Source organism: Pavona decussata, unplaced genomic scaffold (assembly GCF_977016875.1).
Source record: "Pavona decussata unplaced genomic scaffold, jaPavDecu1.1 SCAFFOLD_98, whole genome shotgun sequence".
NCBI classification, from domain to species: Eukaryota; Metazoa; Cnidaria; class Anthozoa; order Scleractinia; family Agariciidae; genus Pavona; species Pavona decussata.
In genome coordinates this window covers 1,380,526-1,402,652 of record NW_028145514.1, presented here as the reverse complement: position 1 = coordinate 1,402,652, position 22,127 = coordinate 1,380,526, and the positions used below count along the sequence as shown (strand labels likewise).

General features: G+C 40.0%; 3 protein-coding genes across 10 annotated transcripts in view; 2 read left to right on the top strand and 1 right to left on the bottom strand.

The window, feature by feature from the left end:
- The first annotated feature begins 98 nt into the window (after nucleotides 1-98).
- On the top strand, nucleotides 99-4,993 carry LOC146472566 (uncharacterized). 4 transcript variants are annotated; one of them, XM_085119289.1, is made up of 3 exons: nucleotides 105-817; nucleotides 967-1,126; nucleotides 3,928-4,993. In XM_085119289.1, exon 3 carries the CDS (start codon nucleotides 3,974-3,976, stop codon nucleotides 4,397-4,399), a length of 426 nt encoding a protein of 141 aa, XP_084975415.1. In that variant the 5' UTR covers nucleotides 105-817; nucleotides 967-1,126; nucleotides 3,928-3,973; the 3' UTR covers nucleotides 4,400-4,993. The 4 variants fall into 4 exon arrangements, with proteins under 4 accessions (XP_084975416.1, XP_084975415.1, XP_084975414.1 ...); XM_085119290.1 differs by having other exon boundaries at nucleotides 99-1,145; XM_085119288.1 differs by having other exon boundaries at nucleotides 105-1,126.
- Nucleotides 4,994-5,132: 139 nt separating this feature from the next.
- Nucleotides 5,133-8,416, bottom strand: LOC146472565 (protein O-mannose kinase-like). The gene is made up of 2 exons (XM_085119284.1): nucleotides 7,817-8,416; nucleotides 5,133-6,962 (listed from the first exon to the last, which is right to left on the bottom strand). Exons 1-2 carry the CDS (start codon nucleotides 8,300-8,302, stop codon nucleotides 6,360-6,362), a joined length of 1,089 nt encoding a protein of 362 aa, XP_084975410.1. The 5' UTR covers nucleotides 8,303-8,416; the 3' UTR covers nucleotides 5,133-6,359.
- The window catches only part of LOC146472564 (condensin complex subunit 3-like), a 16,320-nt gene continuing 2,564 nt past the window's right edge, over nucleotides 8,372-22,127 (top strand). For 2 of the 5 annotated variants that reach the window (XR_014866541.1, XM_085119279.1), the window contains exons 1-16: nucleotides 8,372-8,737; nucleotides 9,330-9,735; nucleotides 10,779-11,054; nucleotides 11,692-11,908; nucleotides 12,555-12,680; nucleotides 13,098-13,311; nucleotides 13,695-13,874; nucleotides 14,405-14,512; nucleotides 15,079-15,198; nucleotides 15,610-15,915; nucleotides 16,637-16,818; nucleotides 17,880-18,054; nucleotides 19,004-19,174; nucleotides 19,894-19,972; nucleotides 21,115-21,333; nucleotides 21,846-21,972. Coding sequence is in view for 4 of the 5 variants with exons in the window: in XM_085119279.1 (XP_084975405.1) it covers nucleotides 8,483-8,737; nucleotides 9,330-9,735; nucleotides 10,779-11,054; nucleotides 11,692-11,908; nucleotides 12,555-12,680; nucleotides 13,098-13,311; nucleotides 13,695-13,874; nucleotides 14,405-14,512; nucleotides 15,079-15,198; nucleotides 15,610-15,915; nucleotides 16,637-16,818; nucleotides 17,880-18,054; nucleotides 19,004-19,174; nucleotides 19,894-19,972; nucleotides 21,115-21,333; nucleotides 21,846-21,972 (3,161 nt within the window). In the remaining variant the exon portion in view is untranslated. The remainder of the gene's footprint in view (nucleotides 8,738-9,329; nucleotides 9,736-10,778; nucleotides 11,055-11,691; nucleotides 11,909-12,554; nucleotides 12,681-13,097; nucleotides 13,312-13,694; nucleotides 13,875-14,404; nucleotides 14,513-15,078; nucleotides 15,199-15,609; nucleotides 15,916-16,636; nucleotides 16,819-17,879; nucleotides 18,055-19,003; nucleotides 19,175-19,893; nucleotides 19,973-21,114; nucleotides 21,334-21,845; nucleotides 21,973-22,127) is intronic. The other 3 variants (XM_085119281.1, XM_085119283.1, XM_085119280.1) reach the window with 3 other exon arrangements.

The following is a 22,127-nucleotide window of genomic DNA, read 5'->3' as shown; positions in this document are numbered from 1 at the left end:
TGTATGGCATTTTTTCCGGCCCCAAATTGAAGGTTAACTGTCTCTTAAAACTGATGCGTGGTTACCACTAATTTCCTTTTTGGATTCCAATAACCCTTGCCAAGATCTGCTTTTCCCACAGTAGTTATAAACCGCGCAAAAATATCACCAACGACTTTCTCGGACCATGGCGAGCGATGCGCAGAACATTCCGATTGTCCGAAAGCCGATTAACGCCAAAATCACGGTCACAAGTTAACTGAGGTTTTTTGAGCTAATGATGAAGAAGACTCTAAGCCAAATTGATGGACAATCTTTTGGAGGAATCTTTATTGGTTAATAATTAAACTTGAATCACAGTTCATGCTAACCCAGGACAAAGCTGTGATTAACTTACTTTTGTACCAGACGAGGCTGCATAGTCACTGAGTAATCGTCATAGTCAAAGGGACTCAGGGAAGTAGCAAAAGCTCTGACGAACTTTCCACTTTAATTGCAGTTATTGTTGGTGATCAAGAATAATCAAATTAACGTACCACAAGCTGAAAATAGAAAACATGATATGCTTCATGCATAAAATTGGTTTATTGAAAGAGGTTCAGTAAGCCGGCGCGACCACGATTACTAAAATAATATTTATTTATTTTTCGTAGGCTGTCGCCCCTTGACCTAAAAATAATAGTGTTTTTTTATGCTAATAATATATTTTTCATTATTAGATAACAAAGAAATATCTTTCTAGTCACACGAAGGGATTTAATCGATCGAACACTAAATAACTGGTAGTAAGATTGTACGAACATTTTGCCTGTGTCCAAAGGAAGAAATAGCTTACTGAGTATGCAATATCAAACGTAAACAATCACACGTCACTGTACTTAGATACACGTGAATGCGCACAATTTTCGTTGCATAGCATCTTTTTGTTTAGCTGAATCTTGATGACGCACGAAATATTTAAAAAGTTTATTTGCGTTAATGATCCAGTGTGACGCTAAGCGGCCTTGGAGCACCCAACAGCCATCTACGTTGGGAACCGTCGCGTGGAACCCTGACAAAAGACGTGAGAGTGTTCCCTTAACTGACTTTCGGATGTAATTTGATGCTATGTGGAAACTTCATTACAAGCGTTGAGAGACGACTGACGGTGAGTAGAAAGCGTCGAGGTGATTTTAAAAGCCCTTATTATTGTTACAGCTGAGCAAACTAACTGACAAACTTCAGTCTGTTTGCATTCAGTCCACCAAAGGGTTTTAATTTGAATTCAAGTTGTGAAAGTTTCCCACCCCAACATCTTCGTCGCCGCATGTACTGGCGGTTGCCAGCGGTTAACGATTACAAACGATGTTTTCTAATTCTAAATGTACAAACTATCACGATATTATTGTTTAAGCTGAATTATACAAACTTTACTGACAGATCAAATACGGGTAAAGAACGTGCGCTGTGTCAAACCACATGTTTACGTCTGCTTCGGTATAAATTAAGCTCGTTTCTTGGATGCAAGTTCAACGACAGTTTCCTACCTTACTATATAATGAAGTTTATTTTACGGTTCGGAGTCGATTTTAAACATAACAAAGTATGATTTAATGCCTATATAACAGTTCCATTATGATAATGGAATATACAGGGATTTGTAAGTTATTAGACATTTTCGTGCAATAAGCTGTTTTTGAGCAGACGATCAATGCAATGTCGAGTCTTGTATATTCGCTGCAGAAAAACTGTTCATATAATAACGGTGAAATATATTGGCGCTTTGATTCCCAGTGGATTTGTTTTAACGGTTTTTTTAATCGCCTCCAAAAGATAATTGATCAGTTTTACATAATTGCTCATTTAGTGCAGGTTTTTCGAGTTCTATTGTTTCCTTACGTTTTCGAGGTATCTTTCAGATCGTTGTAGGCAAGCTGCTAGGATTTAAGTACACATATCGTCGCCGCTTTCTTTCCCAACGCCTTACGGATAAAACGAATGGAAGCGGATGCTGAAAAATTCACGGTTACGTATGTCTCGGATGCAAATTAGCAGTTATTCTTAGCCTGCTGAGTTGTTTAAAACGGTATTTTTCGTCACAATATAATTCGCTGTGTGGTTAAGCTGTTGTGATCTCCCTCTCTACACGCCGTTATTATTTTCGTTTTTCCTGCGGTGCCTGTAGGCGAAGCAAGAAAAAAACAGATTGCAACATTAACAAGCGGCACTGAATCAACGATGAGAATCTAGAGACACGTCATTTTAATTAACAAGTTTTGAGTAATTTGCTTTCCGAGTTCTATTGCTTCTTTTTGTTTTCAACTATGTTCATATCGTTCTAGACAAACTAGTGTGTTGCTATAATTATGGTCTGCACGTGGCTTTCTTTTCTCATTCTATAGCATCGATCAAGACTAACGGAAACGGATGCGGAAATAATCGGTCTTTGTCTTGGATGCAAATTTTATACAGGGTTGTTTTTGAAACGGTGTTTGGACAAAGTTCAAAGGTATTCTTCTTCACAATAAAATTCGCTGTCTGGCTAGCCTGCGTAACAAGTGTTTCCGTGGGGTTTTGTTCGTGAACTGAGGAAGGGAGGGAGCTTCTCTTCTCTTCTCTCCTCCGTCTCCTCCCTCCTCTCGGTTTCTTTTGCTCTCGTCCCAGTATCCGCGCGGTCAAACAGCGACATTCGCACAAAACAACGCTTGCTACACAGGGCTATTGTGGTTGCAGTAATCTGAAAAAGTATGGAAATCTGCAAGCGTGTTTTCTAGACCTGCAAAAAGTATGGAAAATAAACGGATGAAGTCTGGAGAAAAAAATGGGAAAAAAAGTCTGGAGTTTTGTTCAAAGCTGGGCTGCAACAAGTCCTTAATGGCTAAGTGTAACCTTTGTCATGTCAGCTCAGTAGCCGAATTTTATCCAAATTTCATCTCAGCCCAAATAATTCCTATTCTATGAGTGTGGTTTGAATCATAACCTTGATTCTGGAAGAAAATAATAATAGTTTTGAAAAAGTCTTGAATTTTGCATACAAAAATTTTTACGAACCCTGTAATAGTGTGACGAAACAGTCAACTTAAAAAACTTCGAGAATCTCGAGACTTGTCATTTTTAGTCCAGTCACACAGTATCACGTGACTTATTTTGGACGAATTTATGGGAAACAACGAATTTAAGGAATATCAAAAATGGAAAGAGCCTGTTTAAAATATGCAAAATGGGTGCGTTTAAAGTCTCTCAAAACGTTGTTGGAGAGCCAAGCCCTTGCTAACGTTTCCTATACAAATCCTTTAAATTTTTCAAAACTTTAGCCATTTCAAGGTTACTTGGTCATGCTGATTTTATGTTTGGTATTGCTAAGTTAGAGTTAATATTAGAAACATTATTTTTATGAAAATTCTGTCACTTTAGGCTAACTGTAACGAGTCTAACTCAGTTGGTAAATTGGATCCTGTCGTTTCCCCCCCCACCCCCCACCCCTCAATGATTGCTGATTGCGCTCAGTGCTGCGGAAAAAGGGTCGTGAAATTTTGAAGTATTTATACAATCAGGGATTATGGACAAGCGCTAAAATGTTTTTGTCCATCATGCTGCAACTTGTGTCCAGGCCTTAACGCTGGTGTCAGCTACTATGTGAGTAGATCAATTTCCTTGTGTAAGTTGATATTTTCCCAGCGTTGGCGTCTGAATAAATCTCTTAAAAAGCCACAAAATACATTTGCATGAATTGAAGCTTAACCGTGATTGTATATTTCTGACGGAAACTTCTACAACGTTTTCGCTACCCTAAAAATAGTGAACCCCGAAAATAAATATGACAGAAACGGAGGTCGTAATTTCGCCGGATTGGATTTAAGGAAAGTAAGAAATTAACCAGAAGTGGCGACACTTCTTCCTTTAGGTGCCACTTATGTAAAAACTTTTAAACTGATTCATGAATTAACTTCAATGTTTCTTTCTTCGTAGTGCAACTGATTTAACGAGGAGTAAATTTTGGTAAAAGGACTTTAACATGGCGACTTTTGCAGCCAAGTACCTTGTATCGAGTGCGACAAGCGGCATGACAGGGCGCGTTGGAGACCTCGGAGAAGATCTTGGAAAACAATTTAGCATGGAAAACTTGAGTAAAAAGGAGCTTGATAGAGCTGAAAAGGAACTAAGCAGAGAAGAGAAGGATCGAAGAAAGAAACATCTTAAGATGGAAGCATCGAGGGAGAAACTTAGATCTGACATCAGAGGAAAATACGGAATTACAAAAAGAAAAGGCCACGAGCCAGTCGAGACTCATACCGGGATTTTAATGCCAAGGAGCGAAAAAGAACTTTTACTGTCGGTTGAAAACCGCGAGGAGGAAGAGGAAGATTATGAATGTAGCCCGTGTTGTGCGTGGACTTCATGTTTTCCTTGTTTCTCGGGTAACAGTAGCAAGCATTCATAATGTGATTTTGAGCGTTTGTGAAAATTAGGGATTTTTTGAAGTCGTACCCTCAGTGCACGTTGGTTTTTTGTCCGGCCAAAGCTAGTCTTTACCTGAAAGTGACGATTCTTCGGAGTACAGACTAAAACAGACTGTAGTCAACTTAAGTTCGTCTGCGATTTGCAACTGAGTGAGATACGATTGCAATGCTGTACGCCGAAAGCCAAAAACTGAAGGTTCAAGGCCTGGTTCGAGGTGGCCCCACTTGCAAACCGGCCTCGGCGCCATAACAGTAGACTGAGCTGGGTTGAGTTTAATTTTCACCTACTCCTTACTCGTAAGGGTTTTTCTCCAAGTTCTCTGGTTTTTTCTCCACGAAAATGTCAATGTTATTCACATTTCACCATAGAAACAATTCATTCTCTGCTTTGTGAAAAACCAACATTGCCAAATCGTAATTCGTTCTGTATAAAAATCCTGCCAAGCTAATTAGGCGTATGTGCTTTTCTTTCTAAAATTTAAATAGCTGAGAATTTTCAGACACTCGATCGGCCCATCGACACGTTTCTCGTGTCAACAAAAAGCGGGGAGAGCGGAGGGTTGGTCAGCAACAAATCTGAAACCTGACGTCCCCGATGGACAAGGATAAAAAAAAAACTAATCAGGGGAAAACCCTTTAGATCCATAAACTATTGATAAAACTGATTTACAACATGTTACAAAAGTTTCAAATAAAATTTCCAGTTTATTTTTCAATCAAGATTTTGTCTCCAACGGATGTTTATAGGGACCTTAAGCATCTGCGACAGCGAAGACAACGAAAAGGTCATAACAACAACAGGTTTAATGAGCAAATCAAGGGCTCTGTACGTGTTACAAATTTTGGTACATTCCTTTGTTGTTCTGTGCAAACGGCAGCAAATTCAAAGTCTTGTGGAGAACGTGAGCACACGACGGTGATTTTTTTTTATTCTTTCTCGCCTTGAACGCTGTTCATGAATCGGGGTGACCTGTATCGTTTGTAACGTCTTACATGGTTGGCGAGAGAACAAAAGAATTAACGAACAACAGAACAATACAGCTGCAGGTTATCAGGGTCCAACGAAAATAGAGCTTTTGAAAGGTGTAGGTCTACTGGCATGAATTCAGTTCCTGGGTATTTCGGCCTACATCGTGTAAGTTGAACGAGCTAGGAAACAGTTCAAATAACGTCAATATACCGGCTGTTTCGACAAAGGTTGTCCAAAAAAGCGTAAAAGCGTACGCGACAATGCCGAAAGGTAGTCTGGAAAATAACAATAAATTTCAATAAAAGCTCAGAATCCATATTGCCCGCCATCTCAAGTCTTCGCTGTACGGTAGAGGCATTATGGATTCTGAGCTTTTATTGAAATTTATTGTTATTTTCCAGACTACCTTTCGGCATTGTCGCGTACGCGTGTACGCTTTTTTTGGACAACCTTTGTCGAAACGGCCGTATATTTGCAAGTGACGTTTCTGTTGCCGTCAAGGTTGATTAAGGTTTCTGTTGTCTTAGCAACTATTAGTTGAGAGCTGTATATATCGGCGACACTCTATGATTATGTGCCGGGTGCATTTTCGTTTTCAAAAGACTCCACTGTGAGACCAGTTTCAAACGTTTGAGTTTTCCAAGTGTACTGATGCGTCTGGATGGAACATAAAAAATGGCAAGAAAAATAAAATAAAATAGGTATCCATGTAAACTGGCCCTTGTATGGGAGTACTCAAAACTTGTGTACTTCCATGGTAAGACACAGCAAAAACTCCTGACATAAACAAGTTAGAGCCTCAAATAAAAAGAAAGACATACAAAAACTCTTGAGCTCGTTTAATGGCAGATTGACATTTTTTCAACGAACACATTACAATAAAAAAAAATCTACATTAAATAAACTTAATTTATGAGTCGTGTTTGTGGAAAAGTAAACATGCCTGTCTATGGCAAGGTAAAAATGCTATTCTATAAATCTTCCTTTATCCCAGCCCTAATAATTTTCTGCACATTTAAGAATATTTCAAGAACCTCTTTTGCTGTTGGTCTTTCATCTGGGTCTTCTTGTTTACAAGAATCGTGAATCCCCAACAGGAGGCGTCTTACTGTATTACTGTTTTGTACTCGGCCAAGCAATTTGTCAACAACATTAGGTATTCTCCAAATGTCAATTCTCTCATCATAAGGTGGCATTTCCTCATCATTAAAAGGGCGCGAGGCTCCATAAGGCCACAACTGCTCAGGAGCTACAAAGTCACCAAACAATTCTCGGTGGCCACATTTGATCAGTTCACCATCACCAACTTTAACTTCTGGTAATGCATCCAAATCATTGACGACAAGGCGAAAGTTGTCAGTGATAAGATACTGTGATAATGTCTTTGTAATGTCATTGGAGTCGCACATAACTCGCACACCAAGAGGGCTGTTATGAAGGAAATTGAGGATATTTACATAGTCTATGCAAAGTTGAAATCTTGTCTCTAGGGTGTTGAATTCACTGAGTACCGGTTTTTCCAAAAGTCCATTAAGCTTGTCAGCTGAACCATGCTTGTAATAGCCTGTTACCATCTGATAAAAAAAAATATATAACAACAGAAAAGTAAAACATTAATATGGTAAATGTGTATAGGTAAAAGAAGTAAAGTAATTTATTTAACGTCAATAACATGGGAGTGCTTGCGCAATCTCCCAAGCTATACTCATGTAAAAAATATATACATATACATAAATTCTCTGTTACTTCGAGTTTCGTGCTCAAGCACTGATGAGTGCATGAGCACGAAACTCGGAGTAACAGAGAATTTTGTCTCTTCGTTATATCTTCTTATTCAACGCTCTACACTTAAAAAGTGTATTGAGCACTGTTTAACGGCTTTAACCTCTTTATTATGCATATATATATATATTTATGATGCTCTGTATTTAATTCCAGAAAACATCCACACCCCTGGGGAGGTGGAGGGTCTCAAAGGCAAAATAATTTATAAAGCAAAGTATAATCCTAAATTGGAATTTCCCAAGGGTAGGGTGACCTTGGAAAAAATCCATCCCATGCAAAATGCTGACAGGGAAGGGGGGGAGGGGGTTAGAAATTTTTTGGGAATTTCACTAAGAACGTAAGAGGCAACATATCCAAACAGCCTGGTGTTTTTTATTATGCATACATTTTCTGGCTCTTGTTCTACTCATGATAGCTGGTTTTTTTTGTTTGTTTGTCTGTTTTTTTAAGGGACGGTATGAGAGATGCTGGATGCATAATTAATACATGAGACTGTTCGAAAATCTTTCCTAAGGCAAATTTTAAGAAAGATTTCCTGTCTGTGCTGTTAAACTAACCCTCTTCTACAAAGAATACAGTTTGAGTCAGAAAATGTATAAATAATTAACGAGTGGAGGTGTGGAGAAATATCGCGAAATTTTACCTCTAAATCCTGACTGTAGCAAATTCCAATAAGCTGAACAACAAATTCACTTCCTTGAAGACCTTCTACCATTTTCATTCCATGCAGACAGTCTTCATAAAAGACATCACTAGCACACCTGCTATAAACCACATCATAACCGTGCCAATCGGCCAAGTAAATCTCTTTTACAGCATTTAGATGGCCTGGAATTCCAATTCTCCGTCTTATTCTCACATTAAGAGCAATGTTAGCGCAGTCTAGCCAATGTAAACACGTAATCCATCCTTGAAAACTAAACTGACCTTGTGGACAACGAACGCAGTTCCCGTCGACTAAATGAAAATTAGATGGACATTCAGGCTTTGCGCTGTTATTCCCTGATCCAATTCGCCTTCCTTTATGCGTATCGTTCCTTCTGGTCGTTTTTTTTTCCGAAAATAACAAATAATAAGTCAGTAGCAAGAGAGGAATCGGAGTCAAATAAACTCTGAAATTAACTGCCATTTTGTTTTGTCTCCTGTTAAGAAGGCCTAGGTACTAGTTTCCAGTCTATCCTCGGTACTATTATTATGCGCGAAGTCTGGGTTGCATCATTTGGGCGCCATTTTTCGAACGAACGTTTGTTGTCAAATTTTTCTTGTAAAATTTCGGTCGTTTTCAGATTATTTTCCAACGTTTTCCAGCATGCCTTCACAGTATGACAGTGTTACAAGTGTTTTTGAGGAAGCACAGCGTGGATTTCAACATCACAAAAAGCTCTTAACGGAGTTGAAAAAGCTCCACGACAAGTCATCGCAAGATGAGTTTCGGGAAAGTTTTCTGTGGCATTTGAAGCATGCTATGGTGGTGATTAACAGGGAACCTGCTGTTGAAAGAGTCATTGAATTTGCAGCGAAGTATGCTACCTTAAAGGATCACCGTATTCCTCAGTCTCAGAAGGTGATTAATTAACTTCTTCATTTTAACCTTATAACCACTTGAAGTTAAAAATTCCTTTTACACTGGTGATCATAAATAATTGTGTGTTGGTTGCGAAAGTTTTCAAGTAGAATAATTTAGAAGTATCATTACAAACATACACCGTAACTTTGTCGAGTGGAGTTTACAGAGGGCTTGAAGTCAGCCAAAATTGACATTTACTGTAATGTGTTAGCCCCCCCCCCTTCCACCCCACCCCCCCCCCCCCCCACAAAAACAACAACAACAACGAAGTGTCAGAAACCGTGAAAAAGTACATGTACATTGCTACCAGAGGTTTTCTTCTCACCACTCAGTGCCTTGTTGTCCCTATTCAAAGAAAGTCTTTAACCTCTAGATCCGGGATACAATAATATTAAAAGTAATAATATTATTGTCTATAATCTTTAAAAAGCTTATCATCAATATAATTCCCCCCCCCCCCCCTCCGCTCACACCCCCTCCCTCCTGGACTAAAAAGTGTCCTGATCAAAAATGTTTAGCCTTAAATCTTCACAATAAATGCAATACAATTTTAAAATTCTGGCACTAACATCATGTATAAAACAAACAGGATGGCCAAGAAAGTGATGGTGAAGAAGATGATGCGTCCAACAAATTCCTTGATTTCATTTACACTTTCCTGTTGGACTCATATGATGCTAAAGACAAAGCAGTGAGGTTCCGTGTTTGCCAACTCATCAACAAGATTTTGAACAACATGGATGATGATGCTGTCATTGACGATGATCTTGCTGACAGAATTTTTGAGAGTATGCTGACACGTCTCCATGATAAATTTCCCGCTGTGAGGGTGCAGGCAGTTGCTTCGATGTCCCGGCTTCAGGACCCAACAGATGATGAATGTGCTGTAATATCTACATATTTGAAACTCATGTCTACTGACTCAAGTGCTGAAGTTCGTAGAGCTGTGCTCCTGAACATAGCCATTTCAAGTCAAACATTGGAGGGAGTTATAGGTAGGTACTGTGAATCCTTGAATAAGCACCCCCTCAAACAAGACAAAGGGGCAAGTCTGTCACCTATTTGTAGTGTCACTTTGAAAGGGCGGAAAACATATTTACATTGATGGGAGAGCAAAATAATGGTTCAGTTTTTTCAAAAGTCACCCCACTAGGACACAGAAACTAATTTATTGTCTGTGGCTGCAGATGGCTAGAATGGAAATTGATTATAAACGTGGAAAACTTGACCATTTTTTCAAGTTTTTCTTATGTATTTTGGAGAAATAGCTGAAAAGCTGATTAAAGTATGTCCCTCATAGGAGAAATCACTATGTCTTGTTAATGTTTTTCTCATCTGATGGTAGTCTGAAAGCAATTTGATGTTAGAGTCAAGAGAAAAGGTACCTTGTCATATATTTGAGCACTTTTGACCGAAAAGCAGAGAAATTTCCATGACGGTGCCCCATTAAATAACAGTACTGAAGGAGAGTAGTCTCTAGAAACATCTTTCATGAGCACAAAAGCTTCTGTGATTTATGGTATCTTAAAGAGAAAAACCAAAATTTGCTGAAGTAGTGCCCTGGGTGCTTTTAGGGATCTTATAGAATAACAAGTTTGTTCAAAGAAGACTCACCTTGTCTGGGGTAGGTGGGGGGTAAATATCAAAGACACCAACTATCTCATGAACATTACCACCAAAATTTTATTGGCTTTGAAATTTAAGTTGGCACAGAAATATTCTGCTAGCAAGAGTCAGCATCGCCAGATAAACAAGAAAAGTGAGGTTTGAATGTCATTGTCATTTTTTACTGCTGGTTTGAGGGGTGGCTGTGCAATAAAGACACCATCTTTTGAGGTTGAGGAAGGGGGCTGCAGGCAGAGACCACCATCTATTTCGTGGTTTGGTGGGTCATGTATGAGTATAGCAGTTTTGACCATTTCCTTACATAATTTTAGGATTTATGGTAATAATGGAAGGGTTTGGTGCAAGATTTTTATGCTCATGCTTACAAAATGTCAAAAGTGTAAACCAGCCTCAACTATTCTTCATTTTGCAGGGAGGACCCAAGATGTGACAGAATCAGTGAGGAAGCTGGCTTATCGCATTCTAGCAGAAAAAGTGAACATCAAGTCATTTACCATTGCTCAGCGAGTGCAGCTGCTTTCTAATGGATTACTTGACAGATCAGAGTCCATCAAGGATCTTTGTGCTAAGGAGCTTCTGGGTGGCTGGCTGAAAAGTTTTGACAAGGATATCGTTAAACTGCTGAAATGTTTAGATGTAGAGGGATGTACTGAAGTAGCTGAGCTGTCACTGAAGGCAATACTCAAAGGTGAGTTGAATACTTCAACTTTATGTATGCGCCAGTTGTCAAGGTTTAATATGAAAGTTTGATTCTTTAAAAAGTAGCATTGTGACCGATCACATGTCAGGTTGCCCATACTTTTGCACAAACCAAGAGAGAGTAAGAGGAGAGTGATGGAATGGACAAGGCAATAGTGAGCCATTTAAGCTAATTCTCTCCCTGAGTGCCATCCTCGGAAATTCAGCAGTATCAATACCCAGCTAGGATGTACTTGAAAGGGATATAAAATGCCCAGAGTGGAAGAATTTTGCCTGATTTAGCCAAAGAAAAGCAAAAGAAGCTGGTGAGAGGGAATGAAAACAAGTTATACCAAGGGCCTGAAACAGGCTAGGCCTGATTTGAGCCATTGACCCACATTATTCTGGTCCTTGGTGGGAATTTCGAAAACAAATAAATACTTGACCAAAGTAAAATGGCCCAAATCTGTTGCTTGCCTCCCTTGTCAACATAGTAGAGTTTTAATGGTCTCTATTCACCCCTGCTCTGTTGAAAGGTCCTTCAGTTCTCCTCATTATCGAGGCGTCATTTTACTGATTGGCATGCCAAATAAATTGGCACAAAGGTCCACCATAACCACATAAATGTTTGTTTTCGCTGCTTGCAGGATTACCAAAAGAGGATTTGAAAGTTTATGAAGAATCATTAAAGAAAGGCCAAGAAGATGAAGGCCCAGTAAGAATCAACTATGACATTCTTGATGCTGAGACAGCATTTTATTGGAGATGTCTTGGAGAACATGCAAAATCCATGGGCGTGGATGGGGAAGAACTCTTGGATGAACTTCTACCTGAAGTCTCAGGGTTTTGCAAGTATATTCAGGGGTATGCTCGTCAAAGAAAGTCACTATAAAATTATTTTTAAGTTTCAAATATAACAAGAAATTTACACTTGAATGTGTTTTATTATTATAGCTGCATGTCTTGATTGGTTTAGAAAACTTTTGCCACTTTTTCAGCTACGCTGCTTAGAAGTAAAACCAAAACTAACCATGCTTTGTGCACATGTGTTTCCTGCACTTTGTGCCTGTTACATACATACAATACGGTTACATGTTTTGAGTTCTGTTTGTTCACAGGGTTGTTTGCCTCTCTTGTGATTGGCTGGAGTTATTACTTTGGTTTTGGTTTTACAAGTCGGTTTGAAGCCGCTCAAAGTTTTCTTGGTGATGGCTGACTAGTCCCTCAATATACCATTAACATGGCTGAATCCATATTGTAATCTGCAAATACTGACTGAACAATACAATGCACCGAAAAGAAGCCACCATGGACAGAACAGATTGTGAATTCTTGCTACACTGGTGTTGAGAATCAAGTCAGAATGATGGCACAGTGTCTGCATGTGGCCAGGGCATTTTTCAAGAGCCACTGCCGTTGACTGCTACATGTAGATCGTGTGGCTAAACACACTCAGTAACTCTTTTTAGCAATGTTTTAATCTTATATGGTTTATAAATTTGTACTTCAGGTATGTGGAAAATTGCTTAATTTGCAAACCATCTTCAGAGCAAGAGACAGAGAGTCAACACAAATTTGTCACTCAGCAACTCTTGACCCTCATGGGTGTGGTGGACCTCTCGGATGAAGTTGGAAGGTAAAAGTGTAATCCTGAATACTTAGTTCAAGTATTTTTTTCACACATGGGTTAAATATTTTATTTTATGTACAGGCAAACACCAGCTTTCGTTACTTGGGAAAGGCTCACTGTCATCCATGGACAATGTTTCAAGATCTGACAAAAAACATAATAATATTGTTCAAAGTAATATTTTACTTGTCTAAAGACTAATGATTTCAAGGACACTGCCATTGTGCAGAACAGAAACAATAAAATCTAAGAGAGAAATCTAAGATTCAAATAGTCTGAATGTCAGCTGTGTCATCCCCCTAACCTGCTCTCCCCATGGGTTAACAAAGCAGAAAGCTGACATTTCAGGCTGAGATTTAAATGGAAACCTTCTACACTGTATTTTCCCAACATTGGAAACATTTTGTGTGGTTTGTTGTCCAGGAAGAACCTGTGTCAGATGCTCCATGACCTGCTTGTCTTACCAGAGATTCCTGAGTCATTAGTTGATATCCTTCATGCTCGGTACATAGACGTTCAACCAGAGGAAAGCAGCAGAATACAGGAGCTGGTTGAAATCATTGCTGACGTCAGACAGCCCATGGTCATGATAGAAACTGCTCAAAACAAGGAAGAAAAACGACAATGGGAACTAAAGGTTGTTTGTTAATCCTGTAACTGTTAAACTCTATCATTTCTAGTTTGTACAGTCACTCCCTACAGCTCACTTATACAGTTCACAAAATTGATTTCATGTTTCCTCTTCAACCAATACACCAGCCAGCTTAAACATTTTGTGCATTTTACTGTCCTTGATAAGCTAGACATGGAGGAAATGTTTCAATCAATTGAAAATGGATGCAGCAGACAGAATAGGACACTAGCCTTACTATAACAAGTAGACAGCAACAGCAAAGCGCTTTGTTGACTTGCTCTAACTTGTAGGCTTGTTTTCCGCTGCTCCCTAAGGTCCAGTTTTCCTAATTTCCCAAACAGCGGCTGGTAATCAAGCCAATCTAACTTGTTACTTCATTTGATAAGGTTGCTGGAATCTGTGTCAAACTGAACCAGCTCCGTGATGAAATGGAGCAATGTGTAACAAACCAGGATTTTGCAAAGGCAGCTGAATTAAAGCAACAAATTACAGAACTGGAAGAGCAGAAGGACATTCTTGATTCACAAGAGAACTCTTTCTCACAGACTGTCAGGTCTGAGGAAAAGGTATGTGATATATGCAAGTAGTTAAATGCAGTGGTTTGTTTAGAGGGCAACTACCAGTGTCCACAGCTCTGTTGTCTGGATGAATGCAAATAGCCATCTTACTCCTCGTGGTTCTCTTTGTTTCTTTTTTCTCAGTTAGCCATCTGCTTAAAGTTCTCTATATGCAGGGGGAGCAGCGATGGTGCAGTGGTGAGAGCACTGGCCTCCCACCAATGTGGCCCAGGTTTGATTCCCGGACTTGGCATCATATGTGGGATGAGTTTGTTGTTGGTTTTCGTTCTTGCTCAGAGAGGTTTTTCTCCGGGCACTCCGGTTTTCCCCTCTCCTTAAAAACCAACACTTCTCAATAAATTCCAATTCGATCTGGAAAGTGTCCCCAGTGAGTGCTCTGTGCTAAATACATTGACACTGAAACAAAGTATCAATATATTTTTTGTTTGTCTTAATGGGCATGACCTGCATTGAGAAATGAAGAGTGTGAGCTTTGAGGAAAATATGAATTGATGTGTCTTTGTCTCTTTGTTTCTCAGGATGATCCAGACACACTGTTGAAATGTTTAACTATTGCATGTGAGATGCTGCAGGGCGTGGCGACAAGTGGACTGAACCCAACTCTTTCCACCCTGGTGCAGACATTGGTTAGTAAATCTCCAAATGTCACTTTATAACAATTAAGTTGTTAGCTCTTTGCTTCCTACAGTCGTACGTAAAGTCTTTGTCAGGTGGTTCTACCTTGGGGTTCCATAAAAGAAAATGATTCATTATGACCATTCAAATGAAAGCTATTCAACTGTCTCTTCCTGCGGTACTGTTCGTTTTTTCTAAGTTTCTTTAAATTTTTAAAAGAGAAAAACTTTTAACTTGAAAACTTTTTTAAAAGTGGTGGAGTGGACTGGCTTTAAACAGATCCGCAATAATTATTAACACAATCTTCTTGGTTTTTCAAACCGAAAGCAGTCTCCTCTGGTTCATTGCCAGGGGTGATGGTCATGGCGAGAGAAATTCAAAACAGGCAAAATACATTTTTGCAAAGAAAAAGTAAAGCAGAAAAATAAATTCATTTTACTTTTCCTCGTGACTTTTCTTTGACGAAGTTTTTTATTTTTGGCCCGTTTTAACCTTCCCTTCCCCCAGCTATCTGGACCGGAGTCCATGAGCATAGATTAGTCGTAGTTATCATGTATTTTTGCCTCTTATCTTGTAGATTCTACCTGGTGTACAGAATGAGGATCCTTTAGTCCGCAACATGGCTGTCAAGTGTTTGGGCTTGTGTGCTTTGCTTTCTTGTGAATTTGCACGCATTCATCTTGTGCTTTTCCTACAGGTAACAGTGCAATGCTCTATTAGTTTCAGTATGTAGCTAGATCTCAGAGATTGTTCGTTGCGGCTTCATTCAGTACATGCCATACGCGCCAGCTACATTCCCTGTGTTTTCCTGTTGCTCCAATCACTACGTAAGTGAATTTATTTTGCAACAGTCGAGGCAAAGGAAAAACTGCACAATTTTCCATTGTAGGTTAGGTTGCTCTAGATAATTTTTTTGTGTTACAATCTGATTTTGATGTGGCGCTAGTTTCACAAAGGCTCGAACCATAAGGCAAAAAAAATCTGACTTTTGTCGAGAGTTTGATGCCACACCCTTCATATCATCCTGTACTCTACTGACTGGCCTTTGAGACGAGATAGGAGTAAAACTACAGAGTAACACAATGCGTTTTCTTCTTTTTGACCTTAGGTCGCGCAACTTGACCAAGAACTTGTTCGAGTGACGACTCTTCAAGTTGTTTTTGATCTGCTGCAAACGTTTGGACTCGAGGCTTTCAAAGTGAATGCCTCTGTCCCTGACCTGGAGTCCAGTGATGCCAGCACCTCTGGCTGCGAACGGGACACATCTGGGAAAGACGACGATGGCGGAGAAGAAAACGGAGATAAAGAGGACGACAATGAGAAGAGGGATGATGAAACTGAAGAAAGCCAGGTGCCTGATACAGATACAGCGGCTAGTGTGCTGACTATACTGACAGGGATTCTAGAGAGTGAGGTACGGTTTTCATCATTGAACATTTTGACAATAACTGTTATAATATTAGGACATCATGCAAGTGTATGACTTCTAATATGCGTGTAAGTCACAACAATATTCGTCAAATTCACAGGTGTTCTTGAATGAGCGAGTTGTTTGCTGAAAGCTCTTCTTGAATTCTAATTGGATAGCTGTCACAATCAGAAATGGAACTAGCCTTCCTAGAGATTTGAAGTAGCGTTCCTTAGTTATAGTTGCTACTGAATAATCCCAGTCCTTCCCTAGAACTACTTGAAATGCAGTTCATATCACCATAGTTAATTGAGGGACTAGTTATGAAACCTTGCCATGACAATAATGTGCTGCAATTTATATTGGAAGGGCCGCGACCGTGCACAATCCTTTGTTTTAACGTTCACAGCAGAATATTACCAGGGACGTTTCTATTGGTCAGTTGCTCCAACACATTTCAAAACTTATTGCGGTTTGTACACGGTCAAGGCAAAAAATGCTAACAAAAACATATAACAGTTACAAAGAAGTTTGTTAGGTCCTCATAACCATTGCCTTTTGTTTACTATGATATCGCATGCACTTCTCGTGTGCACCAGTCTTCAGATGATGTTTCTCCTGAAATTATGTTGCAAGGTTGTCTTTCATGAAAAGCCTTACACAATAGCTGATGTTAGTGATCTGTCATTTTATTCACCCGCTGTATTTAACCTTTTCCTCTTTGCAGAGCAATGACTTACGTAACGTAGCCGCTGAAGGACTGGCCAAGTTGTTGTTATCAGGTCGTGTTCTGAGTGCCAAACTATTCTTGAGACTTCTTTTGCTGTGGTATAATCCTACTACTGAAGATGATGTCAACTTAAGACACTGCCTTGGTGTCTTTTTTCCTGTGTTTGCCTTTGCTTCACGGTATGTCACCATCTTATGATATTCATGTCTGCCGTTTGTGCCATGCGGCTTCCTTTCCAAGAGCGCAGAAGGCTGGTCAAATCGAAAAGGAGCTAAGGAAATGTTCCTTATCCCCGGAAGATTCCGGTTCGCTTCTCGCTTGCTTGCTACGTTGGCTAGATCTCATTCAAAAATAAGATACAGTAGAAGCTCAGCTCTCTTAACAGACACTCTCGTAGGCGGACAGCTGTTCGTGCGATCGCCTTTGACACAAATCCCCGTTTGAATTCCCATACAATCTCTGTATTTACACATTCCCGCAAGCGGCCGTGGACACTTTCAGGGGGTCACTATTTGGACTTTTCCTTTGTTTTTGAGTTCTCGTAAGCGGACACCTGAATGGAAACCCCATTAGTCTCTGAATCCTATTTTAAACAATCAACCGTACATCGCTGTCCGCGTCTCAATGATTTTACAGTGCAGCAATTACAGTTATCGCATTTATCGCGGCGTTGCATAAGGCCGCAATAACAACAACAAAAATATCATTTGATACGGAGGTTTTTTGTTTGTTTTGTTTTGTTTTTTTTTTTTTTTTTTTTTTTTTTTTTTTTTTTGCATTCCTAATGGTTTTTGTTAGTGGGCAAGGTCCCGTAAGCGGCCATCTATCCCTTTCACCTCTAGTGGCCGTTAACCATTCTCGTAAGCGGCCAGCTCCAGTTACGGACGTCTTTCTAGTTTTCGCATTCCGATGATGTCCGCTTACGAGAGTTTCCGCTGCGTAATGAACTGATTACTAGTGAATAATTCACAAATCGTATTTTCTAATCTGAAAGTTTTTTATGCCCCAAAGCATGTCAGAGTAAGGGTATAGCTACACTAACGTTTGGTTTTTAAATTTATCAACATAGTCGATAAGATTAAAAAAAAAAATCATGTACAAGCAAACGTAATTCTTTAGAATTTACGACAATTGTAACCAAAACACCATAAAAAATTTCCGGTACTTAGCCTGACCCTTTAAAAACGTTTTGCTTTTCCTGGAAATCATTAAAAATCTGCCATTTTTTTTTATGTTGCAGCACAAACCAGGAGCTAGTTGAGGAGGCGTTCCTTCCCACTCTGCAGACATTATTCAGTGCTCCTGCTTCATCCCCGCTGGCTTCTGTCAACATTAACAACGTGGCAGAGCTGTTGGTGGAACTGACCAACTCCAAATACTTGGCAAAGAAAGGAACCTCTATCGATACCACCGAGGTACATGTCTGCCTTACAAACTGAATAATTTAGAAAAGGTGTCTGTAAGGATGGTGGAGCCACGTGACTTCGAGCGGAGTGCACGTGTCCATGGCATGGCAGGTGTCCTGCGAGTAGTAATCATCAAAGGCACCTCAGACTGAAAATCCGTGCAAATACTTACCAGTCACTTACCTAATACCTATAGGGTGGGGAAGGCGACCGGGAGTAAATAGCTTCAAAGCTTCCACGGTTGAATTAACGTATATCACAACCAAGCTGAAAATTTATCATCTCAACTTGTTATCACGACACAGGACGCTTCCGACTTTGCTGATCCTAGCAGCATGCAGGACGCATGTCACATAATGAGCCCAGTAAATGGCAGTGCTCGGCTGCAGAGCACAGAAAGATTTTTTGGGACCAATTTTTTGGTTCCATCTCTCAAACTGACCTTGAACATTCACTTAAATTTCAAACTTAAGAAGAAGGAATAAACAGAAAGGTGTAACCCTCGAACCCGAGTCGTTTGCTTCATTTCTTCTCTTCTTGACCACTACACCAAAGAGGATTAGCTGTCGAGGATTGCATTTTTTAATGTATTTTTATTATTACATACCCATCACAATAAACGAAAGCTAACCGTTTTCACGTGCTGTAGATTGGTGCTAAACCCCAAAGTGATGTTCCTTACCAAGCTGGAACTTTCTTCACTCTGTTCTCTGACTAACAAATGTGTTTCTGTCCCAGTGTCATCAGGTCACACACGCCATATTCGTGAACGGTTACCAAAAGCGGTCAAAAAGTGATCCCAAATAATCTTTCTGCGCTCGGCACGTGTCCTTTTAGCTCACTGATTTTGACCATCCATGCAACCGGTGTACGGAAGCTCATGGTTTCGAATTCCTCTGGGATACTTAGCCTAACTTCTTTTTCATTTGCTAAAACACATTTGTAATTCATATTTAAGGTGGCCAGCATACACGTGTCCCTGAGTCTTGCCGTTGCTAATGAGATCCTGTCGGACCCAGAAGCTCCCGGAGTGCGGGTGCTATGCAAGATACTCACAATGATGGACCTTACAGGGTGCGCCCAGTCAACAGTCAAGGAAATGAAAATCCTCACCGCTAGGATGTTGGAGGTATGGCAGAAGGGAATAAAGAGGCCGCTACATACATGCATAGATTTAAATAGAAGAAAGATCCTCGCAGTTAGTACGCAACTTAAGCAGTTGCGAAAAGAAAGCCTGAAAAAATTTTCTCGGGCTCTCTTTTCGTAACTGCTTAAAATGCGTACTAACTGCGATGATCTTTCTTCTATTTGATCTTTAATCCGCAGTTCAAAATATATGTTTCATATATTTATACTCATTTAATTATTCATCCTTCACGGGTATATTACGAACTCACAATCTGACCAGCTCCCAGTTGGCTTGATAGCTCAGTTGGTAGAGCTCTGCACTGGCATCACAGACGCCATGGGTTCGAATCCTGTTCAAGCCTGAATTTTTTTTCAGGCTTTCTTTTCGCAACTGCTTAAGTTGCGTACTAACGGCGAGGATCTTTCTTCTATTATTTGATCTTTCATCCGCAGTTCAAAGTATATGTTTCATATATTTACACTCATACATGCAGGGGCTTTTTAAAGACTATACAGGATATTTCAGATAAGACTTTTAAGTTCCCCCGAGAAAACATGAACACGGACAGTGGAATAGCAATGAAAGTCCTCCGTTTTCTCCTCCAAAATTTTCACAATAAATTGGAATACCATTCTTAGCTAGCCGAAGTTGAAAAGTGGATGGCTTTCTCTTTTGTCAGCTGTAACGATAACCTTGTTTTTGCTTTAAACCTCTTTCAGGAAATTGAAGATAGTGTATCTGTGAAATCACTCAATAAATTCCAGAAAATGCTGCTGGATCTTACAGACTTAGAAAACGGTAAGATAACAAATTGCGCGCGTCAGTTCTCTTTGTTGTTTTTGAATGAATAAGGTTAGTTATGAGAGATGAATTTTTCACTCAGTGACGCAGACGGAAAACGAAAATCCGAGTTTACCCAGCAAGAGAACGAGTTCTCCTGTTGGGAGCACTCGGATTTTCTTTTTCCGGGTATGCTGTGTCAATGACAGACTGAAAAATTCATCTATCATTTATTCACCAGGCTAAAAACATGACATCTCATATCTTTCATATATCACCACTCATCGACATTCAGATCCTAGCAGTGTGTAAGATGTTTGTCCCATAAACCTAGTTTAATGGCCTTAGCTTCCATGAGTTTCTTGTAGCTCAGTGGTAGAGCATCCGAGCTAGTACTCAATCGGAAGGTCTGAGGTTCGACTCCTGTTGGGAGAACTTGGATTAAAATATAACATCATATTTCTTTCACGAGAAAGAAACTCACAACAATTGATTAAGCTTGTTGCTAACTCCGACACTTACAGCATGGAAACACTTCCTACATGGAAAAATGTGAGGGCCTTCAAGTCTTTGCTTGACTCTGACATTGCTTTCGTTTTCCAATTTGCAATTGCGCCCCTCTTCAGTTTCTGCCAACAACGTTTTAACTTCTTTTTTTTTCTAATCTAAGCCCAAGATCTTGTACTACCGGAATGATGGGCTCGCCCTTTCCTAGATTTATATATTTAGATTTATATTTGTATTTGCAAAGGCACGATGGTTTAAAGCCGCGGCGTCCCTGGCGCGCAAAGAAAATGGCAAGTGTAGCTACTCTTGCATAGGCGACGACATGCCTGCAGTTTGTCGCGAAAAGGTCAATACGATGTTTTAGCTGTTGCGTCAGCTTTCGATTTTTGCGTCGCGCTGGTGATGCGACAAGTGTTGAACAAATCGCGTCGCGTTTGCATGGTTGGTGTGTCGAACTTTTGAAGATGAGGCTGAGGCTTAGAGGCTCTTGTTTTCTCAGACAAGAAAGTTTCAACTGAACTTCTCAAAGCATAGTTCAGTTTTATGAAGAGAGTACTTTAAACATCAAGGCCTGCACAATACTACCTTGTCATGTAGATTTGTCTCTGACCACAATGATAGTATACTTAATCTGCGGTTTCATCGGTTTGCAGAAGGTACAGAAGCTGAAGATGACACAGAAGCACATCCAGAGGAAACAGAAAACACTAGCAACGAGGCCAGGCCAGATGAGACAACAGCGGATAACACAGACTCCTGTCAGAGATTAGAGGACACGAACTGTCCTTCGGAAGAGGGGCAATCCACAGAACGAGTGGAATGTAACAGAGAGGAAACAGAGACCCGTGATGGTACCGTAGCTATGGCACCTGGTAGGCTATGTATAGGATGGTATAGACTGTACACAGATGAAACTGTACTTGAACTCACTCTAATCCAAATCGAAGGGAGATGGCCGAGGGGGAGCAGGGATGGCGCAGTGCTGAAAGCACTCGCCTCCCAGCAATGTGGTCCGGGTTCGATTCCCGGGCTCGGCGTCATATGTGGGTTGAGTTTGTTGCCTGGTTTCCTCAAAAACCAACGCTTCTAAATTCCAATTCGATATCAATCTGGATTGGGAGTTAGTAGTCAACTGCGTTTGTAACTTGACCAGGAATAGCCCTTTTCACGGTTAACTCTGCTCATTTGAATTACAATGAAATCTAGCATGTATGTGAGGCAATTTCGGGCTATTTTGTAGTTGTAGCCCGAAATTGCCTCGCATCCGCGTTGGATAACGTTGTAATGCAAATGAGAAAAATCAACCGTGAAAAGGGCTATTGGATACAACGACTTAACATCATTCACCTAACCATGATCATCATTTTTTACTCGTCTTCTGTAGAGCCGCAAACTACTGAAGTCCCCAACAGTGACCAAACACAAATTCAAACCAAACCTCCAAAATCGAAATCGAGAACAAAGAGCAAGAAAGGGCCAACAAAATCAACTGCCAGGGATAAAGAACTTAGGTAAGAGTCACAGGTGTACACCATTTTCTGCAATAATGTGTAAACTGAAAAGGGCAATGTTTTTTTTGTTTTTTTTTTACTTCAACAAAGTATGGAAACAATTCATTTTTCGCGGGGGCGCTAACCGACGTAACTTGTGCGGGGAATTTTGCAGT